The sequence below is a fragment of the Sitophilus oryzae genome, unplaced genomic scaffold, assembly GCF_002938485.1.
Source record: "Sitophilus oryzae breed Bouriz unplaced genomic scaffold, Soryzae_2.0 scaffold_857_pilon_pilon, whole genome shotgun sequence".
NCBI lineage: Eukaryota > Metazoa > Arthropoda > Insecta > Coleoptera > Curculionidae > Sitophilus > Sitophilus oryzae.
Window position 1 is genome coordinate 1,287,995 of NW_022147480.1, and position 22,187 is coordinate 1,310,181.

The following is a 22,187-nucleotide window of genomic DNA, read 5'->3' on the forward strand; positions in this document are numbered from 1 at the left end:
ACTAATCTTTCTGTGGACTTGCCCAATATATATATATATATATATATATATATATATATATATATATATATATATATATATATATATATATATATATATATATATATATATATATATATATATATATATATAAATATATATATATATATATATATATATATATATATATATATATATATATATATATATATATATATATATATATATATATATATATACCTATTTATAGTAATAAATACTTTGGCAAATAAACTATGAACCATACAAATGGAGCAAATGTTTTACAATATACAAATAATGAATAGGTACATAATAAGTACAGATAATGGGTAAAATGTAAAATATATTTTAAATTTTGGGATTTGAAAATCGATCTAATTCAACAAAAAAACATTCAATATCTACTAATAGTGATATATTATTATTTGCATTCACAAAATTTATATGTATATTTTGAAAGCATCAATGTTTGAAAAATTTATATTTGCAAATAATACAATATCATAGCAAAAAAGGCGTCAGCGATGGCTATGAAATAAAGATCGCTGTCATTTTATATGTAAAATTATTCTAAAATTTTTGATTTTCTTGGGATTTAGGTTCGGGAAAAACGCTGATTAAATTTTCATAATTTTTTTTGGTTTAAAAAAAACGTTATAATTAACGTTTATAGCCTTCATCAGTGTTGTGTCATATGTTTATTTATTTTATTAGTCATATAATCCATAAAATTACATATACGAGGAATAATTATGTTTTCCATGTATTCTACAACATATTTATTAATCCATAGTATCCAACTAGAGTGACGTCATAAAATTCGTGGCTGTTCTATTAGAGACGGCATTGCATCAGCATGGCCGCAAGTTGCTAACTTAATAAAATTAGCACTAGGAAAGCCCGCGGGAACTGTCAAATTCAAAGTTAATCGTTTCACAGACTATATTTATAGCTGACACAGTCACAATTATAATGAAACGTTAATAACATCAACAGTCCATGTATTTGTGATTCCAAAAAGTTTTTTAATGAAACCCAAAAGATTTATTTATCTCGTGCTTATACCTAGAAAAATGCGAAATTGCTGTTGTCATACACATCAAATTGTGTCATTTTTGTATAATATCGTAACGAATTTGATTAAAAAAGCAATTAAGTGCTCTCTTAAATTTATGCGTGGATGTATTAGCGAGTTAAGCAGGCTGCAGCCTTGCGCAAAATTGATAAATTTGCTTTGATAGGTAATTTATGGTGGCACAAAGCTTTCCATTATGCTGTTTTGCAACGCGCTTTTTCTACATGGATCGCGCCTGCAATGTAATCTATTCTTTTCGTAAAAAACGTTTTTTTCTGCTATTTTTTGAGCAATCGATCGTGCAGATTGCCATATGTTTAATTTTCGCGCTTAGTTGAATCCAAATATTCGCCAAAATTAGTTGTAAATGGTAGCGATGGGAACTATCGAATGAATTAGACTATCGAATGGTTAATGAATGAATGATTTCAACTATCGAATGGTTTTATTCGAATAAAATCATTCATTCATTTGTAAACTAAAGCATATGTGACAACCTCGCCGTGCGACTAAATGGTTATCGTTGAGCCACGACTATCGAATGCTTTTGATAAATGAAATTTAGTATTCGTTTGATTTTTTTGTATGCGTCAGTGCATTATTGGTTCTTCCAAATTTTATAACTTCGCCGTATAAATACTGTGCTATTTTTGCGTTTATTAAAATAGTTAAAATACTAAAATAGTAGTTATTTTTTAATTTTATTTATTGACGATTGTGTGCATGTGCAGGTGGTCAAAATTTTTTCGATAATTTGTGTGGTTTTCCGTAGTCCGATCTTTCAATTATTTAATTTTATATGGTATATGGTCTATTTTTTAATGGGAAATTTTGGGAAGTAGCAATTTTTAAGAGAGAGGAGATGAACTTACAATTAATTTTAAAAATACATATTTGTATTTTAGATGTTTTAATAATATGAATTAGTTGAACTTAATAATTATATATAAGTAATGTGGTTAAATAAATGGTTATCGAACTCAAACTATGGGGTGAGAAAATTAAAATGAAAGTTTTACACGTGCCAATTTAAAAAAAAAGTTAACGATGTTGTGTATTTTGTTTAAGGTAATTCTCTTACATGTAGTTTTTTGCGAAGAAATATTTCATTTATTTTTTAAAGTAAATGCCAGTAAAAGTAAATATAATTTTTAAATAGTAATATAAAGCACCTAATATAAATAATTTTGATTTCTAATGTTTTATTTATATTTTCCTTCCATTACACCGCATGCTTAGAAAATTAATAAATGTTTATATTTCATGATTTTAAAATTTGTTGTTAATATAACAAATTAGTTCTGTAATTATTATTATTTAATAAACCAACGTTGCCAAAAAATTTAGAGACTATATTATTTTTAAATAGGATCTAATATAAATAATTTTGACAACTAATTTGTTGTTTATATTTTGCTACTACTTAAAAAAAATATTTATATTAAATGATTTTAAATTTTGTTGTTAATAGGTATAACAAATTATTACTGTTATTATTATTTATTAAACCAGTATTTGCTTAAAAACATTAAAAATCATTTTCCTACATCCAAAATAACAAGTATTATTGCAATGTAACAACAGAATATTAATAAAAAAAATGCAGAATATATAGACATACTATCCCTAACTAACTAAAGCCAAACAATAATATTCTTTGGTAATATCAACTAATACCAAAATATGGCAACAGCGCCCTTCATAATGTATTTTCTGTGTAAATACTAGCACCTCAATAAAAAAAATAATGTGTCCTTATCTATATCTGACTGCAAAAAATCAAAGATGCCGGCTTCTTTCATAGCATTGCCACCGACCGCTGTCGGGTTTCTCGGAAAGAAACTAAAATTCAGTTAATATTTTATTATAATCGATCCTGACGAATAAATGAATTTCATAAATGAATGAATTTTATAAATGAATGGTTTTTGCTGCCGAATTACTAGAATACAATATTTCAAGGCAGATGACGGATCTATTCGATAATTTTTATTCGAATAGTTTTCAACGAATGTTTTCTTACTAACTATCGAATTATTCGAATGAATTGCAACTATCGAATGTTTCGATAGTATTCATTCGATAGTTCCCACTACTAGTAAATGGACATGTTTGATAAGGCAAGAAGGTAACCATAGGAGGTAGGTAGGTAACCAACACCACAGGAGGTAAAGAGGAAAGGAGCCAGTTGGCAAGGGAGAGTTAATTAAGACATAAAATGTGTTATCACAGCGGCGGATCAAGATTTTTTTCAAACGATTGGACGTCGCCTAAATTAGCGGTAATGGAAATATTATTTGTCGAATTGAAATGTAATTCCTGCCAACTCACGATGAGAAAGATACCGACAAAAATAAGATATATATTGAAATTAACATGATTGCGTTGCGTGCGGTAACAGTGGTAACATTACTTAATTTTTTTGACCGAAAAATGTTTGAATTTGTTTTTTTTCTAAAAATAATGAAAAATTCTTTTTTCTTAATTTCTAAAGCAGGCATTTTTTGCTGTCAAAAAAGAATTATTAAACAGTCGCAAATTAACTTAATTCAATTAACAAATTAGCATTCTCCATTGTTTTTCGCATACAATTATTAAGTACTTAAATTATTTTGTATTATTTGGTAAGAGTTTCTACCAAATATAATTAAAACAATAACAAAAATTCGGTATTGTTCCTTTTGCGAAATATGATTGCAATTAAAAATTAAACAATAATAAATTGCCTTAATTAATATTAAACAACAACTCTATTCCATACGAATCTATAAAAAATATCTTTGATACAATCAAACACTATGAAGGACATATTTTAAACACTTAAAAGCAGCAAAGCCTGAAATACAATTTTTAATATTAATGAAAAAGAAATATTAATATTTAGGAAAAAAACGCTTAAAAAATTATATTTAAATGCATTTTTTTTTCGAATAGCTAAAAAATAAGAAAATCAGGATTGTTGGAAACATATTGTTTTTATTTTTGAAATAACAAATATATCGAAATACATATTTTACGTCCTTGTATTACCACACACGATGTCAAATGCCAAAATATAGAAAAATCTTGCCACTTCTACTATACATATATCAGCCCAAGCCTAGACACGCAAATGAGTCGAGGATCGGCCACGAAATCACATAGATCATAATTCAAAGAATTTTTGCTTCTCTAGACCCACAAGGCTTGCTAGTATCATTAATCATATCCCATTAGAAAACAAAACGCTCAGGCCTTCAAGCAAAAGGTATCATAAATATGCAACAAAGAGAATCGAATATTGATATTTCGCACGATCATACAATATGCATGTATACTCAATCTCAGTAAAAATATAACAAACAAAACATTGTGAATGCTATTTATATTTTTATCCACTCATACAGGGTGATTCAGGCTTCCGAAAAAGCTCTGTATTAGTGTTTTTTTATACAGGGTGAGTTTCCTACGATGTTCTCTATGGGCATCTCGGAAACTACTGGAGATAGAGAGTCCGTTAAATGGGGAAAGAATTGCAGTTTTGTGGGGTCATAAATATGCGCCTTTCAGATTTTTGAAAAAGTTCATGGCTTACTAGATATTTCGAAAAAAATAAATTTTGGCTATTTTAAAAATTGCCCATAATTCCATTATAATCTATTTTAGACAAAAAGTGTTCAGATAAAAGTTGTAGATAATCACATTCCTAATGAGACTGTGTCCCCCGATTTTTTCTAAAGCCTGTCATTTTTGACATATGACACAAACATATGTTTTTTTAAATGGAAACCATAGTTGGCCATGAACAAGTTCAATCGTCGTTGCTCTCAGAAATGTGAAATTATGTCACATCCAATCTTTGTAAATTATTGGATGATTGGTTATTGGTTCAACTTTTCATACAGGATACGTTGACCGGTGAAAGTTACTTACGTTTTTTAGAGAACGGTTTTCAATGGTGTTCAAATTTTGTTGTGATTAATACCTTATAAAAAGACAAAATATATTATTAAACGGCTCTTTACAATTTATACTACACAAACTAAAACTTAAAAAAATAATATCACTACGTACACTTTAAGTTATTTTAGAAAATGTTCAAAAAATCCGCAATTATTTTGAGTACATAAATGCATCTTCGTGGGGGGGGGTTTGGTGTGTCATAATGAAAGTCATGTTGGAACTTTTTAATGCGCGAGTATCTAAATTTAACTTTTCTAACATGTCTTGAAAACCGTTCTCTAAAAAACGTGACGTTCACCGGTCAACGTATCCTCGAAACTGTATGGCCAAGAAAAGTTGAACCAATAATCCTACACGCTTTTCTCCATTTAAAAAACTCTTATTTATAATTTTTGTTTATGTTAATTTACAAAGATTGGATGTGACAATTTCACATTTCTGAGAGCAATAACGATTGAACTTGTTTCCATGGCTAACTAAGTGAAATTAGTCAAGAAAGATAAGGATTGGCTATAACTCAGTAATTTGGCGAAAGAAACATATTATAGCTTATATCACTGAAAAGCTTAAAAAATGGCGCTTTTTATGAAGTCATGGCCAACTATGGTTTCCATTTAAAAAAACATATGTTTGTGTCATATGTCAAAAATGACAGGCTTTAGAAAAAATCGGGGAACACAGTCTCATTAGGGATGTGATTATCTACAACTTTTATCTGAAAACTTTTTGTCTAAAATAGATTATAATGGAATTAGGGACAATTTTTAAAATATCCAAAATTTGTTTTTTTCGAAATATCTAGTAAGCCATGAACTTTTTCGAAAATCTGAAAAGCGCATATTTATGACCCCACAAAACTGCAATTCTTTCCCCATTTAACTGACTCTCTATCTCCAGTAGTTTCCGAGATACCCATAGAGAACGTTGTAGGAAACTCACCCTCTATAATTTTTATATAATATGGAGGAATTTTTTTTTGTCAACATACAGGTAGTATTTAAGTAGTAATTTTTTTGTTTACATACAAGTAGTATATTATTAAATGGAATATTATATCTGAATAATGCAACCTAGAGATAATAAATAACTAACAGCTAAAAAAAATTAATTAAAATTTCAAAAAATTCCAAATTTTCCGGAAAAAACCTCATAGACGTGCTTCTGGGGTTGAACTATACTACCCCTAAATATATTTGCACTTATGTAAGACTCACCTTGTATTTATAAAAATATTCAAGGTAGCCAACAGAACAGAGGACGGATCCTAATAATTAATTTGATATAATTTATTCTACCATTATATTTCCCAAAATTAACTCGCGAATATGTAATATCCGAACCTTGAAACACATAAATATCTTAGCCACTTATCTGTAAACTGTAAATTACTATATAAAGTTGCTTGTTTCTCTTTGTTATTGCACAAATTGCAATTAAGTGGATTTTGAAATTATTTGCATCCTCGCTCATCCATATAGGCTTCACTAAGTTATTATAAAATTTATTTAATTTTTATATTTTTTACAGAGATTCACCACATTCTGGGCTGTGTCATTATCTCTATTAGTAGGAGCTACAATCTTAGGTAAATTTACATATTATTATTTTAAAATTAACTTAAGAACAATCACACTTTGGCAATGAATACAAAACAGATTAATATGCCCATTAAAAACATTTTTTTCTTTTTAGTTTCATTATATGGTTCCTGTTGGCATATAGCCGAAACCTCGATAGTGAGCACGTACAAAGCATTTTCCAATGAGAAAATTTCAGCACATTTGGGTGCTTACGTTGGACTAAGACATGTTAATATTACTTTACAAGGTAACAGATAAAAAATAAGATCTCTACCACCTCCTTAAAACACTCATACTTAATTATTTAGTATTAATTAATATAAATAATTTACTGAATAAATCAGCAAGTTCAGTGATAGACAACTATTTTCAGCTATGGCTTTTAATAATTCGACTGTCGACATCGACTACAACGAACAGTTCAATTGGGAGAACTCCCAACAGATGACAGTTATTTTCAGGGAAGCCCTAGTGAGGGGGCTGCCTTTTCCTATACTGAGCGTTGCCGAATACTTCACATTGGGCCAGGAAGGCCTGGCTTGGGGAGGCCAGTACAGAGCAGCTGGATATTTTGCCATTATTATGTTATGGTAAACAAAAAATTATATACACAGTGTTCCATATACAGGGTTGTTCACCAGATACGACACGGAATATTGTAGCTAAACGATTAGATTTTTACAAATTGTAAGTTTTGGGTTCGTTGAAGGACTATTAGACCTACAATTTAAAAATATTTTTACAAGAATCAGAGTGTTCCAAATAAATAAAAAATATCAAAGTTGTATTTTTTTAAATGGAACACCCTGTATATTATTACATTTTTAGTTTCTACGATTAAAATTAAGGTAAATTTGATTAAGGTTTATTACACTTAAACCTTACCGTTTTTGAAATATTTTCAATTTTGTGAAATTGCAGTATAAATTTTAAGACTTCATTTCTCCGAGGGTATCAAAGTTTTTAATACTAAATCTTTACTGAAGTTTATTCATTGATCAGTTATTGTGTTGCAATAATAAGAATTGTACTACCTTATACAGAGTGTCTAAATATTTATTTTAAATAATTATTACCTTTAAACGGCAATAACTTGTTTAATTTAAATAGAACACCCTGTATATTTTATGAGAATTAGATGCACAATTTAATTGTCTATCAAATTGTATTATACCATTTTTTACCTATCTTCCGTAGAAAATGCATTTTCTTGTAATTTAAAACTCATTTATCAATATACCCATGGAATACTGACATTTTAGATTATTTTTAAAGATGTACCAAATTTTTAAAGAGTACAGGTACTAATATTGTCGATATAGTTCGTTTATTTCATTAAAAAATAAAAAAAAAACTGTTTAAATATTTGTTAAAGAGGACCAATTAATATGATTCCAGTATTCAAACTACATTAATTGACTGTTTGCGTTGATTAATAATAATTGCTAAAAAACTAACACCTTAAAAATGATATTTCATTTTTTGACAAATGCTTATTTATAACAGCAGAGGCGTTCATTTTCATAACTTATTATTGTATTGATTTCTGATTCAAATCCAAATTTATTTAGAATAATTTATTAACGAACACAATTAAGTATGTAATTAATTAGTATTTGGGCGGAAATACTCGTGGTATATTTAATTAATGGTATACTCTTTTATAAAGATTTTAATAGTTTTTTTTGCATACAAATGAACTAGTTTTTACTAAAAACGATAATATTACTAGCCTGTACATTTTGTACATTTGTTGTTTTAAAAACAACCTAAAATGTCAATATTCCATGGGTATATTGATAAATGAGGTCTAAATTATAAGAAAATGCATTTTCTACGGAAACTTGAAGGGATAGGTAAAAAGTGATATAACACAATTTGATAGACAATTAAATTGTGCATCTGATTCTCATAAAATATATAGGATGTTCCATTTAAATTAAACAAGTTATTGTCGTTTAAAGCTAGTAATTATTTAAAATAAATTTTTAGATATATTATCTGTATAAGGTAGTAGTATTTTTATTATTGCAACACAATAACTGATCAATAAATAAACTTCAGTAAATATTTAGTATTAAAAACTTTGATACCCTCGGAGAAATGAAGCCTTAAAATTTATACTGCAATTTCACAAAATTGAAAATATTTCAAAAACGGTAAGGTTTAAGTGTAATAAACCTTAATCAAATTTACCTTAATTTTAATCGTAGAAACTAAAAATGTAATAATATACAGGGTGTTCCATTTAAAAAAATACAACTTTGATATTTTTTATTTATTTGGGACACTCTGTATCTTGAAAAAATATTTTTAAATTGTAGCTCTAATAGTCCTTCAACGAACCCAAAACTTACAATTTGTAAAAATCTAATCGTTTAGCTACAGTACTCCGTGTCGTATGTGGTGAACAACCCTGTAGAGAAGCACACTATACCGGGTGCGTCTCGAAAGTGGCTCACCTCTATAACTTTTTTTATTTTTTCCGATAAAAAAACGAGATTTGGTATGTTAGTATATGAGATAAATTAGGATTGATTGACGTATTCAATTGTTTTTGATCACTTCTTGTTTCACCGGAAATGACTAGAAATTTTGATTTTTAAATGGCACCCTCGGTATATTTTTAATTTATTTCATAAAAAAATGACACTTTGAACAGAATGACATATCATATGTCAACTTTTGACATTTTCGCTTTAAAAAAATGGTATTAAATTTCAATCTTGAGTGCCATGGCTGTGTTAAAAATACTAATTTATAATCAAGGAGGCTTGGAAAAATAGATTTGATCTATTTTTCCAAGCCAGTCTTGTCCTGGCCGGTTGAAAGATGCCCAAATCGTATTTTTAATCATATCTCAATTTTTTCAAATGGAACAAGGGTGGCTCATTAGCATATTTCGAAAAAGCATTTTTTTACGAATAATTTGGTACCACACACTTGGTATTTCGAGTCAAATTGTCGTTATGAACCGCATGTTTCAATTTCAAATAAACCATATGCAAAAATGTCAAAAGTTGATATATGATATGACATTCTATTCATAGTGTCATTGTCTATCGAATAAAGTAAAAAAATACCAATTAAAAATCAGAAGTTGTAGTAATTTTTCATGAAACAGGAAGTGACCAAAAACAATTGAATACGTCAGTCAATCCTAATTTATGTCATATACTAACATACCAAATTTCGTTTTTTTATCTGAAAAAATAAAAAAGTTATAGGGGGTTGAGCCACTTTTGAGAAGCACCCGTTATATTAACAAGACTAGTTTTGTGGTAAATAAAATTCTCTAAAAAAATAGATAACAAAAAAATATAACTACATAATTTTTTTATCAATTTTTAGGACGTCTTTCGCCATATGGTTACTAATGAACCTGATGCTGATAGTGGTACCCAGGTACGGTGCCTTACTGATGACGATATGTGGGTTCCTACTATTGGCAACAGTGTGCGGGTACTTCGGCATGTTGCCAGAGACTCCTCTAGTGATTCATATAGAAGGAAAAACGTTGGATTTTAGGTTCGGATGGTGCTATTGGCTGGTACTTATAGCAGGTTAGTATTCAAATTTGTATTTTTTATAATCTAGATAATTTGAATTTGTTCGTAATTTTTTTTCGTGCATAAAGACCTCATATTATTATAGATTTAAAATTTTTGTTTTCATTTTCTTCAACTTAAATATACACTTATAAGAAAATTGTTGTCAACTTGTGCCGCCATATTGAAAACATTTTTAACTGATAGATCTCATTGTGAAACAAAATGATCTGCAAAAAATCTCCTATCTAGATATTGTATAACTATAGTTCTATAGAAACTTCTAATGCACGCACAGCCTGGGACACCCTGTAGATACAATATCATTTAATATTTCAGGTGGAATTTGTCTCACAGCTGGAGTAATAATAACAACCATCGAAATCGTAAATCCTCACAGTTTTTCGACGATTCTAGAAGTAGATTATGACACTCCTTATGACCGACACATAATAATTGAAGACAGCAGAGGCAGGAAGTATCAAAAGAAGAAAACAAGCAATAGCAAGTTGGAGGAACCCGATAATATTGGGCTTGGACACAAAATTTTAAGGTAAACTTTGCAAACTTTTTAACTTTGGCCTTAATAATCGCATATACAGGGTTAGCAAAATATCGAGGATTCATAAAAAATATGGAAAAAAGTATACATGAGTTTAGCATAATCTTAAACATACAGGATCTTAAAGCTTATTTTTTTTTAATTTTTGTAAATACCCTTATTAAAAAGATAATTACCTACTTAAGAAAAGATAATTACAAAAAAAATATATTTTTTAAAGTTTTAACATCCTCTAGCTGTATCTTTAAAACTATGCATTTCCGGACCTATGTTTATAGGATCATATTTTTTGATGAGAAATCACCCCGTATAAAAATTTGCATTTAATAGTACCGTGCGATCGAAAAAAAAACGGCGTCAGCGATGGCAATGAAATGAAGATCGCTGTCATTTTATATGTCAATTTATATGGGAAATGTCATCGATCGTCATTTCCCAACCAACCAGACGCTGTTTTTTTTTTCGATCATACGGTATATTGTTTTATTTTTGTGGCAAGGCTGTACGTTGGACATACAGGCGAAGCACAAAATATCATTTTTACTCCGAATAATATAAAAATATTTAAAAAAAACATTTTAAGTAATTATGTCGAAAAAATATGGTTACGCTCCTTGAATTTGACAGTTTATGTCAGTTTAATAATATGTATATTTTCGTACTTTTATGCTTAGGCGTAGAGTGCTTATTAATTATTAACTTTATTTATGCCTAGGCGTTAAAATGACTTTTTTATATTGTCATTCATGTCGCAAAAATTAATACTTCTTTGACGTTTGAAAATAAAATGTCTATTATTATAATTTTACTTTATATGTAGAAACTTATTAAAAAAAACTTTTTCCATTTTTGTCCAAATATCTAGAAACACACTGTATAAAATTATAATATATAAAATAATTAAACAATAATTCTGACGTCATATTAAAACATTTTCAGACGATTATCATCGAAACAGAAAGAAGAAAAACCAGAATCATCAAAAGCAAGTAGCAGTATGATAGAAAAGTACAATTTCGAGCTCACAGCAGTACCTTGGAGGTACTCACACTCTCAAACGAGCAAAAACGACCATCCTACCAAACAGGATGATGATAAAGATGATGATTCAATAGTAACATCGTACTCGTTGAATGATACGCCTCCAAATAAAAATTTATATAGGTAAGTTTCTTGATTGTTCTTGATTGAAAGTACTTTATTATTATTTAGAATTTGCTGTTATATAAATCAGCTGTAAGTCTATAGAATGGCTACTAACTAATTTTTAAAAAGCCTGTTTATGAAATTATGTGCGTTAACTAGTAATTTATTATTGGAAATTATAAAACTACATAGCTATAAACTGTAGAAAATATATTGTCTATAAACTTACCATTTTAAACAGGTAATATGGCTTCTTTCAATTGTTGGTCTTATATTTCACTACTACCGGACACCCTGTATATTAATTTTATAAAAAGTTACGTTACTTAAGTATTACTTTACCCGTATTATATCACAATTTAAAATTATTTTACTATTTTAAATACTAAAAGTTCCAATAAAATAATAAGACGCCTCAAAATGCACTGTGGTTGTTTAGAAAAAAAATAGGATCAATTGAATAAACAAATGTGGCATCAGCTAACTTGATTTCTTAAAAAATAACAATAATTCCTACTGCAGCGACATCTAACGGAATGCGTCTAATAGAAAAATATATAAAGCAGGCAACCAGATATACACTGGTAGAAAAAAGTTTTGATAATAAATAGACTTTTATAAAATTTTTAATAAAATGTAATTATTTATTGGTTTCAGGTACGACAGTCACAAAGAAAAAAGCCAAATACCCATGTGGTAAATCACCAGATGAACGAATTAGTGCAATTAAAAAAGGTTATTTCAGGGATGGGTGTTTTTACGCGTAAAAAAACGTAAAAAATTAATAAAAATGAGAAGAATGGAACACCTCATGAGCAACAGTGAAATAAATTAAAATACCTTCTTTACCGCGATCATTAAAAACCAATTTTTACACGTAAAACAGTTTTTACGTTACAATTTTTCATACGCCCATCCCTGTTTTTTTTTAAATAATTTAAGTGATTTCCTATGTGATATATTTAGTACTTAAGCTTTGAGAATCGAACAATGAAGGAAAACAAAGGCCATATTTATGATTTACTAGAATTTAAGACCCTACTGTGTAGTATTTATTTAAATTCTTTTTAGTATTTAGTGTTAACAATAAAAAATAAAGATATAACAAACGAAAAAAGGGTGTTTTATTATTTAAATAAATAAAAAACGATTTCTATATTTATATTTTTATTGGGAATGATTACATTTCTTCCATATTATTACATATGTAAGTCTTATTTTACTACATAAAAATTACATACACAAAATATATAATCAGTTCGTCAGAGAGTAAATGTCACGATATATACTAAAAAGATAAAAAAATCTAAAAAAAATGAGTGGGGTATTAGAATATTCATAAAAATCAAATATAATTCCATAAAAACTATCACAGCAATTAAAAAATAGTATATTTTGGTTTTTAAACACTTTTTAACTAGTATATGAGAATATAGAAATTAAACTACTTAAAAATACACTAGTTTTCGTGAATATTCCTGAAAATCCACAATAATAAACTATAACATTAAGCGTATACTATAATTTAGTCAGCTAAAAGTACGTATGTTTTAATTTTTATTATCTAAAAATTTATTAATAATGATATAGTGACTGGCATTTTAAAACGCAGACGAAAATTGTTCTTTTTAGAACCGCTTTTAGAGCGAAGTGTACAAGACAGCTTAATAGTGAAAAAAAAAGTTTTTCCTTTATGAAATTTGGAATAATAATATTGCCTGTCACAATTATCTACATGTCTTAAACCTTATTTACTACTCGGTTCTCCTAGAGATTTGCTACATTGGGCACCATCCTTTTCTAGGCTTTCTGATAGGTCAGACACGGCAGCTGACACTTGGTACACTCTGGAATACACTCCGGGCAGTTCAAGATCTTGGTTAGATATCACATAACATTCTAAAAATTAAAAAAATATTCATAAAAATAATTGAACAAAAATATTATGAAGATAAGCAGATTGTTAAAAAAGCTATACAGGGTGTCCCAGAAATAAGTGCAAGTATTTTAACTGGTAGTATAGTTCAACCCTAGAAACACCCCTATAAGGCTTTTATCGCAAAAAAAAATTTGAAAATTCGAAATTTTTTGGAAATGTTTTTAGTTAAAAAGCATAATTTCTTGACAATATGGCAACATAGGTATTAGATTAAATTTACAAGAAAGAAAATCCAGAAAAGATCAAGTGGTTCTCAAAATTTTAGCAAAAAATCACTTTTTTTTTGGAAATTTTCAAAGAAAAATAACTCCGTTATTTGGGACTTATTTGAAAAACGATAGAGAGAAAATATGTTTCTTTTATCGAGATCTACCACCCCTTCAAATACTTGCACTTATTTCTGGGACACCCTGTATATGAAGTTTCTTATTCGAGACTCTTCTTCATTTTTTTTTTAATATACAGGATGTTCAAAAAAGTTAGCAATAAACACTGAATTATTGAAAAAGTTAAAACAGAATTTGTTCACAATATTTTTCAATAATTCGATAAATTAAAAAAAGTCGTTATTAGTAGAAAAACATCTATACAGGGTCCGGCAATAGTGCGTCGGGCATCTGTAGCTCCTAGAATAAAAAACTTGAAGATTTTGTTAAAGTGCAAACCTAAAGTATGTACCAGGATGTATTTCAGGAAAATATTTTAACTTCTATAGGGTAGCTCAAAAAAGTGTGGGTGGACCTGGATGATGTTTTTTAAATGGAACACCCTGAAATACTCTAAATACAAAAAATGTTCATTTTTTAACTCTCCATCTAATAAAAAAAATAATATACAGGGTGTTCCATTTATAAAAACAAAGAAAAAATATTTTATATTTTAGAAAGTTTGGCGTAGAATATTGAACATCCTGTATGATTTACGATTACCATATTTATTGCAAAGTAAGAACAGACCATCTAAAGTAAATACCTAATATAGATTTCATTTTAGAACAGTTCCTGTATTTTTAATATTTTTTTAAAGAAGGGCTGAAAAATATATATTTTGGATTTATTTTTTATTATCACTGAAACTATCGAAATATATTTATTCATATCTTAGGGTTATGTAAAGTGATCTCAAAGGAAGCCGAAAATACAATAATATACAGGGTGTTCCATTTAAAAAAAATCATCCAGGTCCACTCACACTTTTTTGAGCCACCCTATAGAAGTTAAAATATTTTCCTGAAATACATCCTGGTACATACTTTAGGTTGGCACTTAAACAAAATTCTCAAGATTTTTATTCTAGGAGCTACAGATGCCCGACGCACTATTGCCGGACCCTGTATATGTATATATATACATTTTTAGGTTATTCCCCTTTACCTGGTTTGTCGTTTACTAGTTTTCTACAGAACACGTTCAATATAGACACAACATCATTGTTTCTATCGCAAATCTCGTCGTTTTCCTTCAAAAACTGCTCTTTGTTGCACTTGTAGAACAATATAACTGAAGTCCATTTCTCGTTGTCAATCAACATACAGAGACTCTCCACCAAATTGTCAGTTGTCACCAACCCACTACCTGACAACGTCAAACCTCCATCAGCCTCCATATCTTCCAACGCCCTGCTCACTGCTGATTTTACGCTTGTTATGTCAGCACTGACATCTTTAAACTGAAATATACGACCAGTTAATACAGTCGAAAAAAAACAGCGTCATGGTAGCCTTTGAAACAAGCAATGATTTCAAATCCCACTATGACGTCGTTTTTTTTTGATAATACGTTATTTAAGAGGAATAATCTTTAAAATGATATTACGTTTCCATTTTTCAAACTGCTATGCAACGAGGAAACCATCTTGTTTCCCGATTCAACTAGTAAAATCAACTGGAAATATAATTTGTAGAGAGCTTTTCCTAAATCAATTAAATACTGTTCGTGCTGAAAATCGGGTTGTTGTCCGCTGAGGATTTCTAGTTTTAAAGTTGTTTTCACTGCGTCACAATACTGAAAAAAAAAATTCATTATGGCACAAAAACAATAGAAAATGTTTCCGTACCATTATAGCTTGATCTCTTTTATCACAGAAAGTTTCCAAATGTTCCTGAACTTCCAACATGCCATACTTCAAAGATTCCAAAAAGCGCGAATTGCTTATTGCCATCGTGTTAAACCATATCAAATTGAAAGGCAGAATCCTGTATAAAGAGATATGAAAATAATAAAGTTTCTTATTAAACGCCAAGCACAGTTGTTTAGTTATTGTTTTACGCAAAGTAAGGATAAATTAAACAAATATTACCTATAGTTTATTATGTCAATGACAGAATGTAGTCTTGTTATCAACAGTTTAATAGTTGCCTGACTTGCCACAGTAGATGACAACATATTAGTGCACGATTCCCTGGTGATTTCTATTGCAGACTGACAGATATCCTGTCAAAAATCGAAATAAATAAATCATCTAGGTTAAGCTTAAAGCTTGATTTTTATGCATCCATTATCCGACGATACGATATTAATTTTATTGGTTGAATTTCTGAAGACTTCGATTGGTTAGAAAATTATGCAGTTTTTAAATGTATTGCATTTTCATACCGTCTAGCCGCCTGTAGACGTTGCATTCACTTCTGCGCATCATATCTGTATTCAACATCTGTTCACTACTGCGCATCACAAATCCGCCCTGTATTTCAGGAACTAAGGAGGCTAGGACAAATATATGTGTAGCATATTTAGTTTCATAAAAAAGTAGCAAAGTAATGTGAAAATCGCATCATTGTATCTCTATTCATAAACGAGAAATCCCATAAAACATACGAAAATGGAATAGCCTGTACAGATGTGATGCGCAGTAGTCTACCGGCAGTCAGACTTTGATCAGGAGAGCACAGAAGAACATAGAAAATATATTAAAGACCCAGCTTTCATAAAATTCTCGTTTTCCCGACGTTGCTAGCTCTTGAACTATTATATTTTTATTAAGGTTAGATTAAATTTATCAAAAAAGTATCAAAACGTTATCGTACGATCTTTCTCCGTTGACGGGCTGGAGTAAAAAATTTAGGGATGAAAAGCTGCGCAAAAACGCTATGACCAATCAGAGCGCCGCACCGTCAGACCATCGTATCACAGATTAGGTATCCTATAAGTATACAGATAAAAATCTTGTCCCTAATTCGTGGTACAAAAATTGTTTTTTATGACGATATGGAAACGAGTAAAATTTCCTGTGCGCAAAAATAAACTCGCGTAAAATAACAATAAACAGCGCAATAGAGAGATATCGCTAAACCGAATAGCGTGCATGGACGTTAATAAGGCCAGGTGTTATTTCCTTTACGTGAGGTGGTATTAACTCTCTTCATTTATATTTATCGGATCGGAAAGAATTCTGTTCGCGTCGCGTCCGCTATTTAAACTTAACCTAACTTTGAATTTAAAACTTTGAAATTGTTTTGTTTACTAGGTATTTTAAAACTAAAGGGCTAAAGTGCTTATTTCCAGTGCTTTATTGTTTAACGTCTTTTTTTGTAGGCCTCTTTATAGGTTCTTTAATATTGGAAGAGGTGGAATCTATATTTTGGGCCATATTTATTTAATTAAAACCAGAGAATAGGTACATTAAAGAAATGCTAACTTCATGTTAAAAAATGGAAACCGACGCCACCTGGTGTAGCCTGGCAGTACTAGCTAAATTGAGGGGAATTGGAGGGGCGGGGCTTAAAAGAGGGGAAATTTTTAAAGAAATATTTTTATAAGTATCACTGATTTACTGTTTAAAGTTAATAAACATATTTTTTATTACTTTAATATAATTTGAAGTATTAAAAAATATGTCTATTAACTTTACACAGCAAATCAATGATATTGTTAAAGACTTATTATTTTCAGAGAAAATTCATAGTAAATAAATTACACATTTAGTAAACAATATCATTTATTTTTTAGAGCTGCGATTTATATTACAATAATATTGAAATATATATATTTTTTAACAATGAAAAAAGAATATCCCGGAACCTGAAAAAGAAAGATGATCAATTAATGACTTAAATTAGTTCAAAATACATTTTGCAAATAACTAGTGAATGGGAAAGATAAACATACTATTAAAAATACATTTTAGTAGTATGTTGTCATCTATTTACTGATAATACATAAGTATATAATAGGTAAATAACATGCATAAGGCACTATGATACAACTACCTAGTAGTTGTATCATAATAACACACTAATATCACAAAAAACATGTGCTAATTTAAATTCCTTTAATGATCTAATGAAACACTATCTAGCCTCAATGCATGCCATTCCAAAGGCAAAAAAAAACTATTATACTAAATAAATATAAGCTGAATAAAACATAAACCAAGCCAACGTGCATAAACAACCAAAAAATGCATCAAAATATACTTTTATCAGATCATACCCTTGGATATATTATGTATTTTATATATCGCACATCCCGTTCAAAAGTTTACTAACTCAAAATAGAGAATGTAGAGAACATTGTCAAGAGAAGTAAAAGAAAATTTAAGTTAAGGCAATATGCTCATTTTTGCATATTAATGGCCAAATAATATAATGTTGATTTAATAAAATTTTACTGGCATCCTTCTGAGGTATGAATCAGATTAAAAGGACATTGTTTTTGTAATAATTGTTTGTTTTGTAAACATTTTTTGAAGACAATACAGTTTTGAACGGGCTGTGCGATATAAACAAGGATCTTACTATTATTTGAGGTCAGAAAGTATTTAAATAACATAAAACATAATCAAAATCATTTTTCATCATAAATTATAGAGGTACTTACGTGTTTTGATATTATTATCAGGAAATAATACGTTTAGTTAAACAGGTACGCTGCCAGGCAAGTTCTATTGGCGGGTCTTTGCAAAAGTTGAAATCTAAAATACAAAAAATACGTTTACATCTTAGTTGTATTTACGAATAAAGTATTTGTGTGTAATTTCTGACTTACCAGTTAACTGAATAATCGCATTAAATACATCCAAATGGTAATTTAATATTGTAAAAAAGCAAAATTGTTTTAAATCACTTGCCAGAACAGCCGGCCAGCTTCTTTGTTGGCAAAATGGCCGCGGTATCATGATTTAAGCAATGTGAGTGACAAAGAAAGCCAATGCCTGGCCAATGTTGCTTTCTTTGTCGTTTATCCTGGCACGTTTAAATTTGACTGTTGCCTGTTTTCCCATACAAGTGACACCCCCGTGATTAAAACTAATCCCAGCTGCTTAAATATCAAATTACCTAATAAAACTAAAGCAATAATTCAAAACAATTCAAACATAACCTAAAATAAAAGATCTCGCAGGCCGGCCCCGGTTGTCAAATACCCGCACATGCGCATTTAAGTAATTTTTAAACGTTATTTAGAAATAGCGCTTGGTGTAATTGATCCGCAAATTACGTCAGGCGGTAACGTTATTAGCGGGTGTTGCGTTAAAAATTGACTCGCGCATATCGTAACCATGATAAGGTATGCGTAAATACTGCATGACGCTATTCGGTTTTCCGATATCTCTCTAATAACTGTGCCGGTCAGGCGCTGTGCACAATTTTACAGGCCATAAGTGGGCATGATATGTGCGCAAACTAGTAACCTAACTAGTGCCCGATTCCGAAAATTGGAACCACAAAAACAATAAAGAAAAAACAAAGTTTATAATCTGTATAATCTGTGATCGTATCAACGGATAACGGACGCATGAAAATCAAGCCTAAGACAGAATAACAAATAACTTACAGCTACAAGTCTCTGTAACTGATGGAAAAACTGTAATGAACTTGCAGGTGTTTGTACACTGCAAGACTGCACAAAAGTATTCCATGTATCCAGGACATCGCTCTTAGTTATTCGAATGCTGACATTTCCGGGAATGTTTGGTGAAGCATTACACGGAGTGACGTCACCAAGATCACCAGCGCTTGATCCGCTGTAAAGAAAATTAACGTTTTTTAATGAATATTTTATAGTATGTATATTTTTATAAAAAAAAATATTAACGTAAAGGGAAAAAAATTCTAAACTCACCTGGTGTCAGATCTGGCGGTAGGGCTGGCCTGTTGTTCTCTAAGGGCCAGAGAGGACGGGGGAAATACGGTACTGCTTTCTGCGTTGCTGTTGTCAAAGTCAGGAGCATTGGCGATTTCATCCAGAGGAGATTCGGATTCTATGTCGTCATCGGATGACTCTTCCGTCAAAAGACGCTAAAGTATCAAGTCATGAAAGTATAATTCGTGATATTTTGCAATGAAAATAGTAACTTATTGTCTTGTTTACAGTAAAAAATCAACAAAAACCGAAAAATTAATCAATGAAAAAAATAGTGTTTTCTATATTTTTCAAAAAAAAATAAGAAACATAGATATAACCTACAATTAAATAATAATAACAAACAATAAAGCACGCAAAACATGTCAAGCATATATAACTAGGACGCTCACTCACATTATGATTAAAGGGACAGACGTGTACCTTTCTGACAGTCAAAACTGGCGTCTTCTCGCTCAGACTATCTTCTAGTTTCACTCCTGCTAGATCTTCTTCGCCCTGACTGAAAGGTCTCCTCCTCACACCCCAGTTGAAATTATCCGTACTTTCGCCCTATTAATATTAAGAGAAAAACAACGATTAGGTTCTTGAATTTCTTTTTTCACTTCTACGGTTGTCATTTTAAGTGAGATTCATAAAAAGTTCAATTAATTCCTAAAAGACACCCACAGACGTTCAGTTTTTTCGCACAGGCCGCCTGTGAAAGACTGTAGACAAATATGTGCTATAAAACTGCATGTGTCTGCGACAGGCAGTAGTACAGGTCAAACTGCGCAAATTGGCCTGCTCAGTTTACAGACCTGAGCGTCTATGGGAGCCCTAATACAACCTAGGTTATAAGTGAAAAAAGAGAAATGGTATATAGTTCTTAATTATTTGATTTGACCAAACACTCTGAAATAAAGTATTCTAATTATTTCAAAAGTTAACAGACAATCTTTTTTAGTTCAATGACACTCAAAATAAAAGACAAAACAAACCTCTATGCTCTCGCTTTCGTACTCTAAGAAATCGAAGTCTTTGAAAACGCCAAATTCCGTAGCTGCGTCATCACGTCGTGAACCTCCACTCATGTCGTTGTTTCCGGCTGACACTTCTTCAGTGCTGGACGCCATGCTGGACTGTCTTTCGATCAGGTCAGACGTTTGACTGAATATCACCTTTGGAATAATGTTTGTGATATTATTAATATTTTTATCAAACAGATATATGAATGAGAGACTTACTGATGGACTCTTGGGTAGTCCAACTCTTTGTCCACAGGTTGTTAGAAGATTAACCAAACATTCACGCACACGACCCTGAGAAAAAAAAAACATTATTCTTAATAATTATATTGATTAAAAAATATGATGCTATATTTTTTACTGTTCCCATATCATTCTATAAAAAAACAAGTCAAATTCTATTAAAGACGACACTATACCGGGTGTTTCTGAATAAGTCTACGATATTTCGCAGAACGATATTACAAATATTTTTAAGGTAAAAACTTCATATAAACATGTGTTCTAAAAGCCTTCGTTTTCAAGATACAGGATGTCAAAATTTTAAGAAAAAAATGGTCTGTTCAGAATATCTTCAATTTTAAAACCTCTTTAGATTTACTTATTTCTCTAGATTTATAAAAACATAAAATAAAAAAAATAAAAATAAAACTAAAAAAATAAAATTAAAAAAAATAAAAAAATAAAAATAAATTAAGAAAAAATAATTAAAAATAAAACAGAAAAAATCAAAAATAAAATTAAAAAAAAATTAAAAACAATTAAAAATATAATAAAAAAATTAACCTGACACATCCAAGGTCGTTTCCAACCACTCTGCGTGGTGACATCTGCTGGACTGATAGAACACGATCTTCTGGGTGTTGTAGACGTTTTAGCTTTATCTACGTCGTCAGGTTTATTAAAGAATCTTCTACCGATGACAGGCGTTTGAGACATGTCAAATGTAAATTCCATAGTTCTACCTGTAAAAAAAGTCATATATAGACGAGAAAATACATGATTTCTATAGACAACATCTTTAAAAATGACAGAAAAATAATCTAATTTTGAACAATTAACATGACAGAGGACTGTCACTACCACATATATTTTTTTCATTGAAAAAAAACTGTAAATTTTTTAAAAAGCGTAAGGAAATTGAATTTAGGTTTAAATTTATTTGTTCCATAGTCTATTTCTTAGCAAATTTTAAAAATCTTGTAAAATATTTAATATACACTTTAAAAGAATATATTTACCAGTTGAGATTTGAATGGTTAAAAAATTAGGAATATCAAATTTTAACAAAATTATCAAAAAAACAAA

General features: G+C 29.7%; 2 protein-coding genes across 8 annotated transcripts in view; one reads left to right on the top strand and one right to left on the bottom strand.

Annotated features, from left to right (window-relative positions):
* Positions 1-12,964, top strand: part of LOC115889888 (dual oxidase maturation factor 1) — an 84,493-nt gene extending 71,529 nt beyond the window's left edge. For both annotated transcript variants that reach the window (XM_030909979.1, XM_030909978.1), the window contains exons 3-9: positions 6,545-6,602; positions 6,710-6,844; positions 6,971-7,187; positions 9,949-10,160; positions 10,485-10,698; positions 11,647-11,871; positions 12,511-12,964. In XM_030909979.1, coding sequence (XP_030765839.1) covers positions 6,545-6,602; positions 6,710-6,844; positions 6,971-7,187; positions 9,949-10,160; positions 10,485-10,698; positions 11,647-11,871; positions 12,511-12,553 — 1,104 coding nt within the window. In that variant the 3' untranslated portion in view covers positions 12,554-12,964. The remainder of the gene's footprint in view (positions 1-6,544; positions 6,603-6,709; positions 6,845-6,970; positions 7,188-9,948; positions 10,161-10,484; positions 10,699-11,646; positions 11,872-12,510) is intronic.
* Positions 12,965-13,009: 45 nt separating this feature from the next.
* LOC115889988 (protein furry) overlaps positions 13,010-22,187 on the bottom strand; it is a 35,830-nt gene continuing 26,652 nt past the window's right edge. For 4 of the 6 annotated variants that reach the window (XM_030910092.1, XM_030910091.1, XM_030910095.1 and 1 more), the window contains 10 exons: positions 21,666-21,844; positions 20,853-21,173; positions 20,296-20,424; positions 19,852-20,027; positions 19,564-19,753; positions 16,091-16,224; positions 15,848-15,986; positions 15,607-15,795; positions 15,166-15,460; positions 13,010-13,752 (listed from right to left, as the gene is read on the bottom strand). In XM_030910092.1, the coding sequence (XP_030765952.1) occupies positions 13,601-13,752; positions 15,166-15,460; positions 15,607-15,795; positions 15,848-15,986; positions 16,091-16,224; positions 19,564-19,753; positions 19,852-20,027; positions 20,296-20,424; positions 20,853-21,173; positions 21,666-21,844 (1,904 nt within the window). In that variant the 3' untranslated portion in view covers positions 13,010-13,600. Of the gene's footprint in view, positions 13,753-15,165; positions 15,461-15,606; positions 15,796-15,847; positions 15,987-16,090; positions 16,225-19,563; positions 19,754-19,851; positions 20,028-20,268; positions 20,425-20,852; positions 21,174-21,665; positions 21,845-22,187 lie in introns of all 6 variants that reach the window. The other 2 variants (XM_030910094.1, XM_030910093.1) reach the window with 2 other exon arrangements.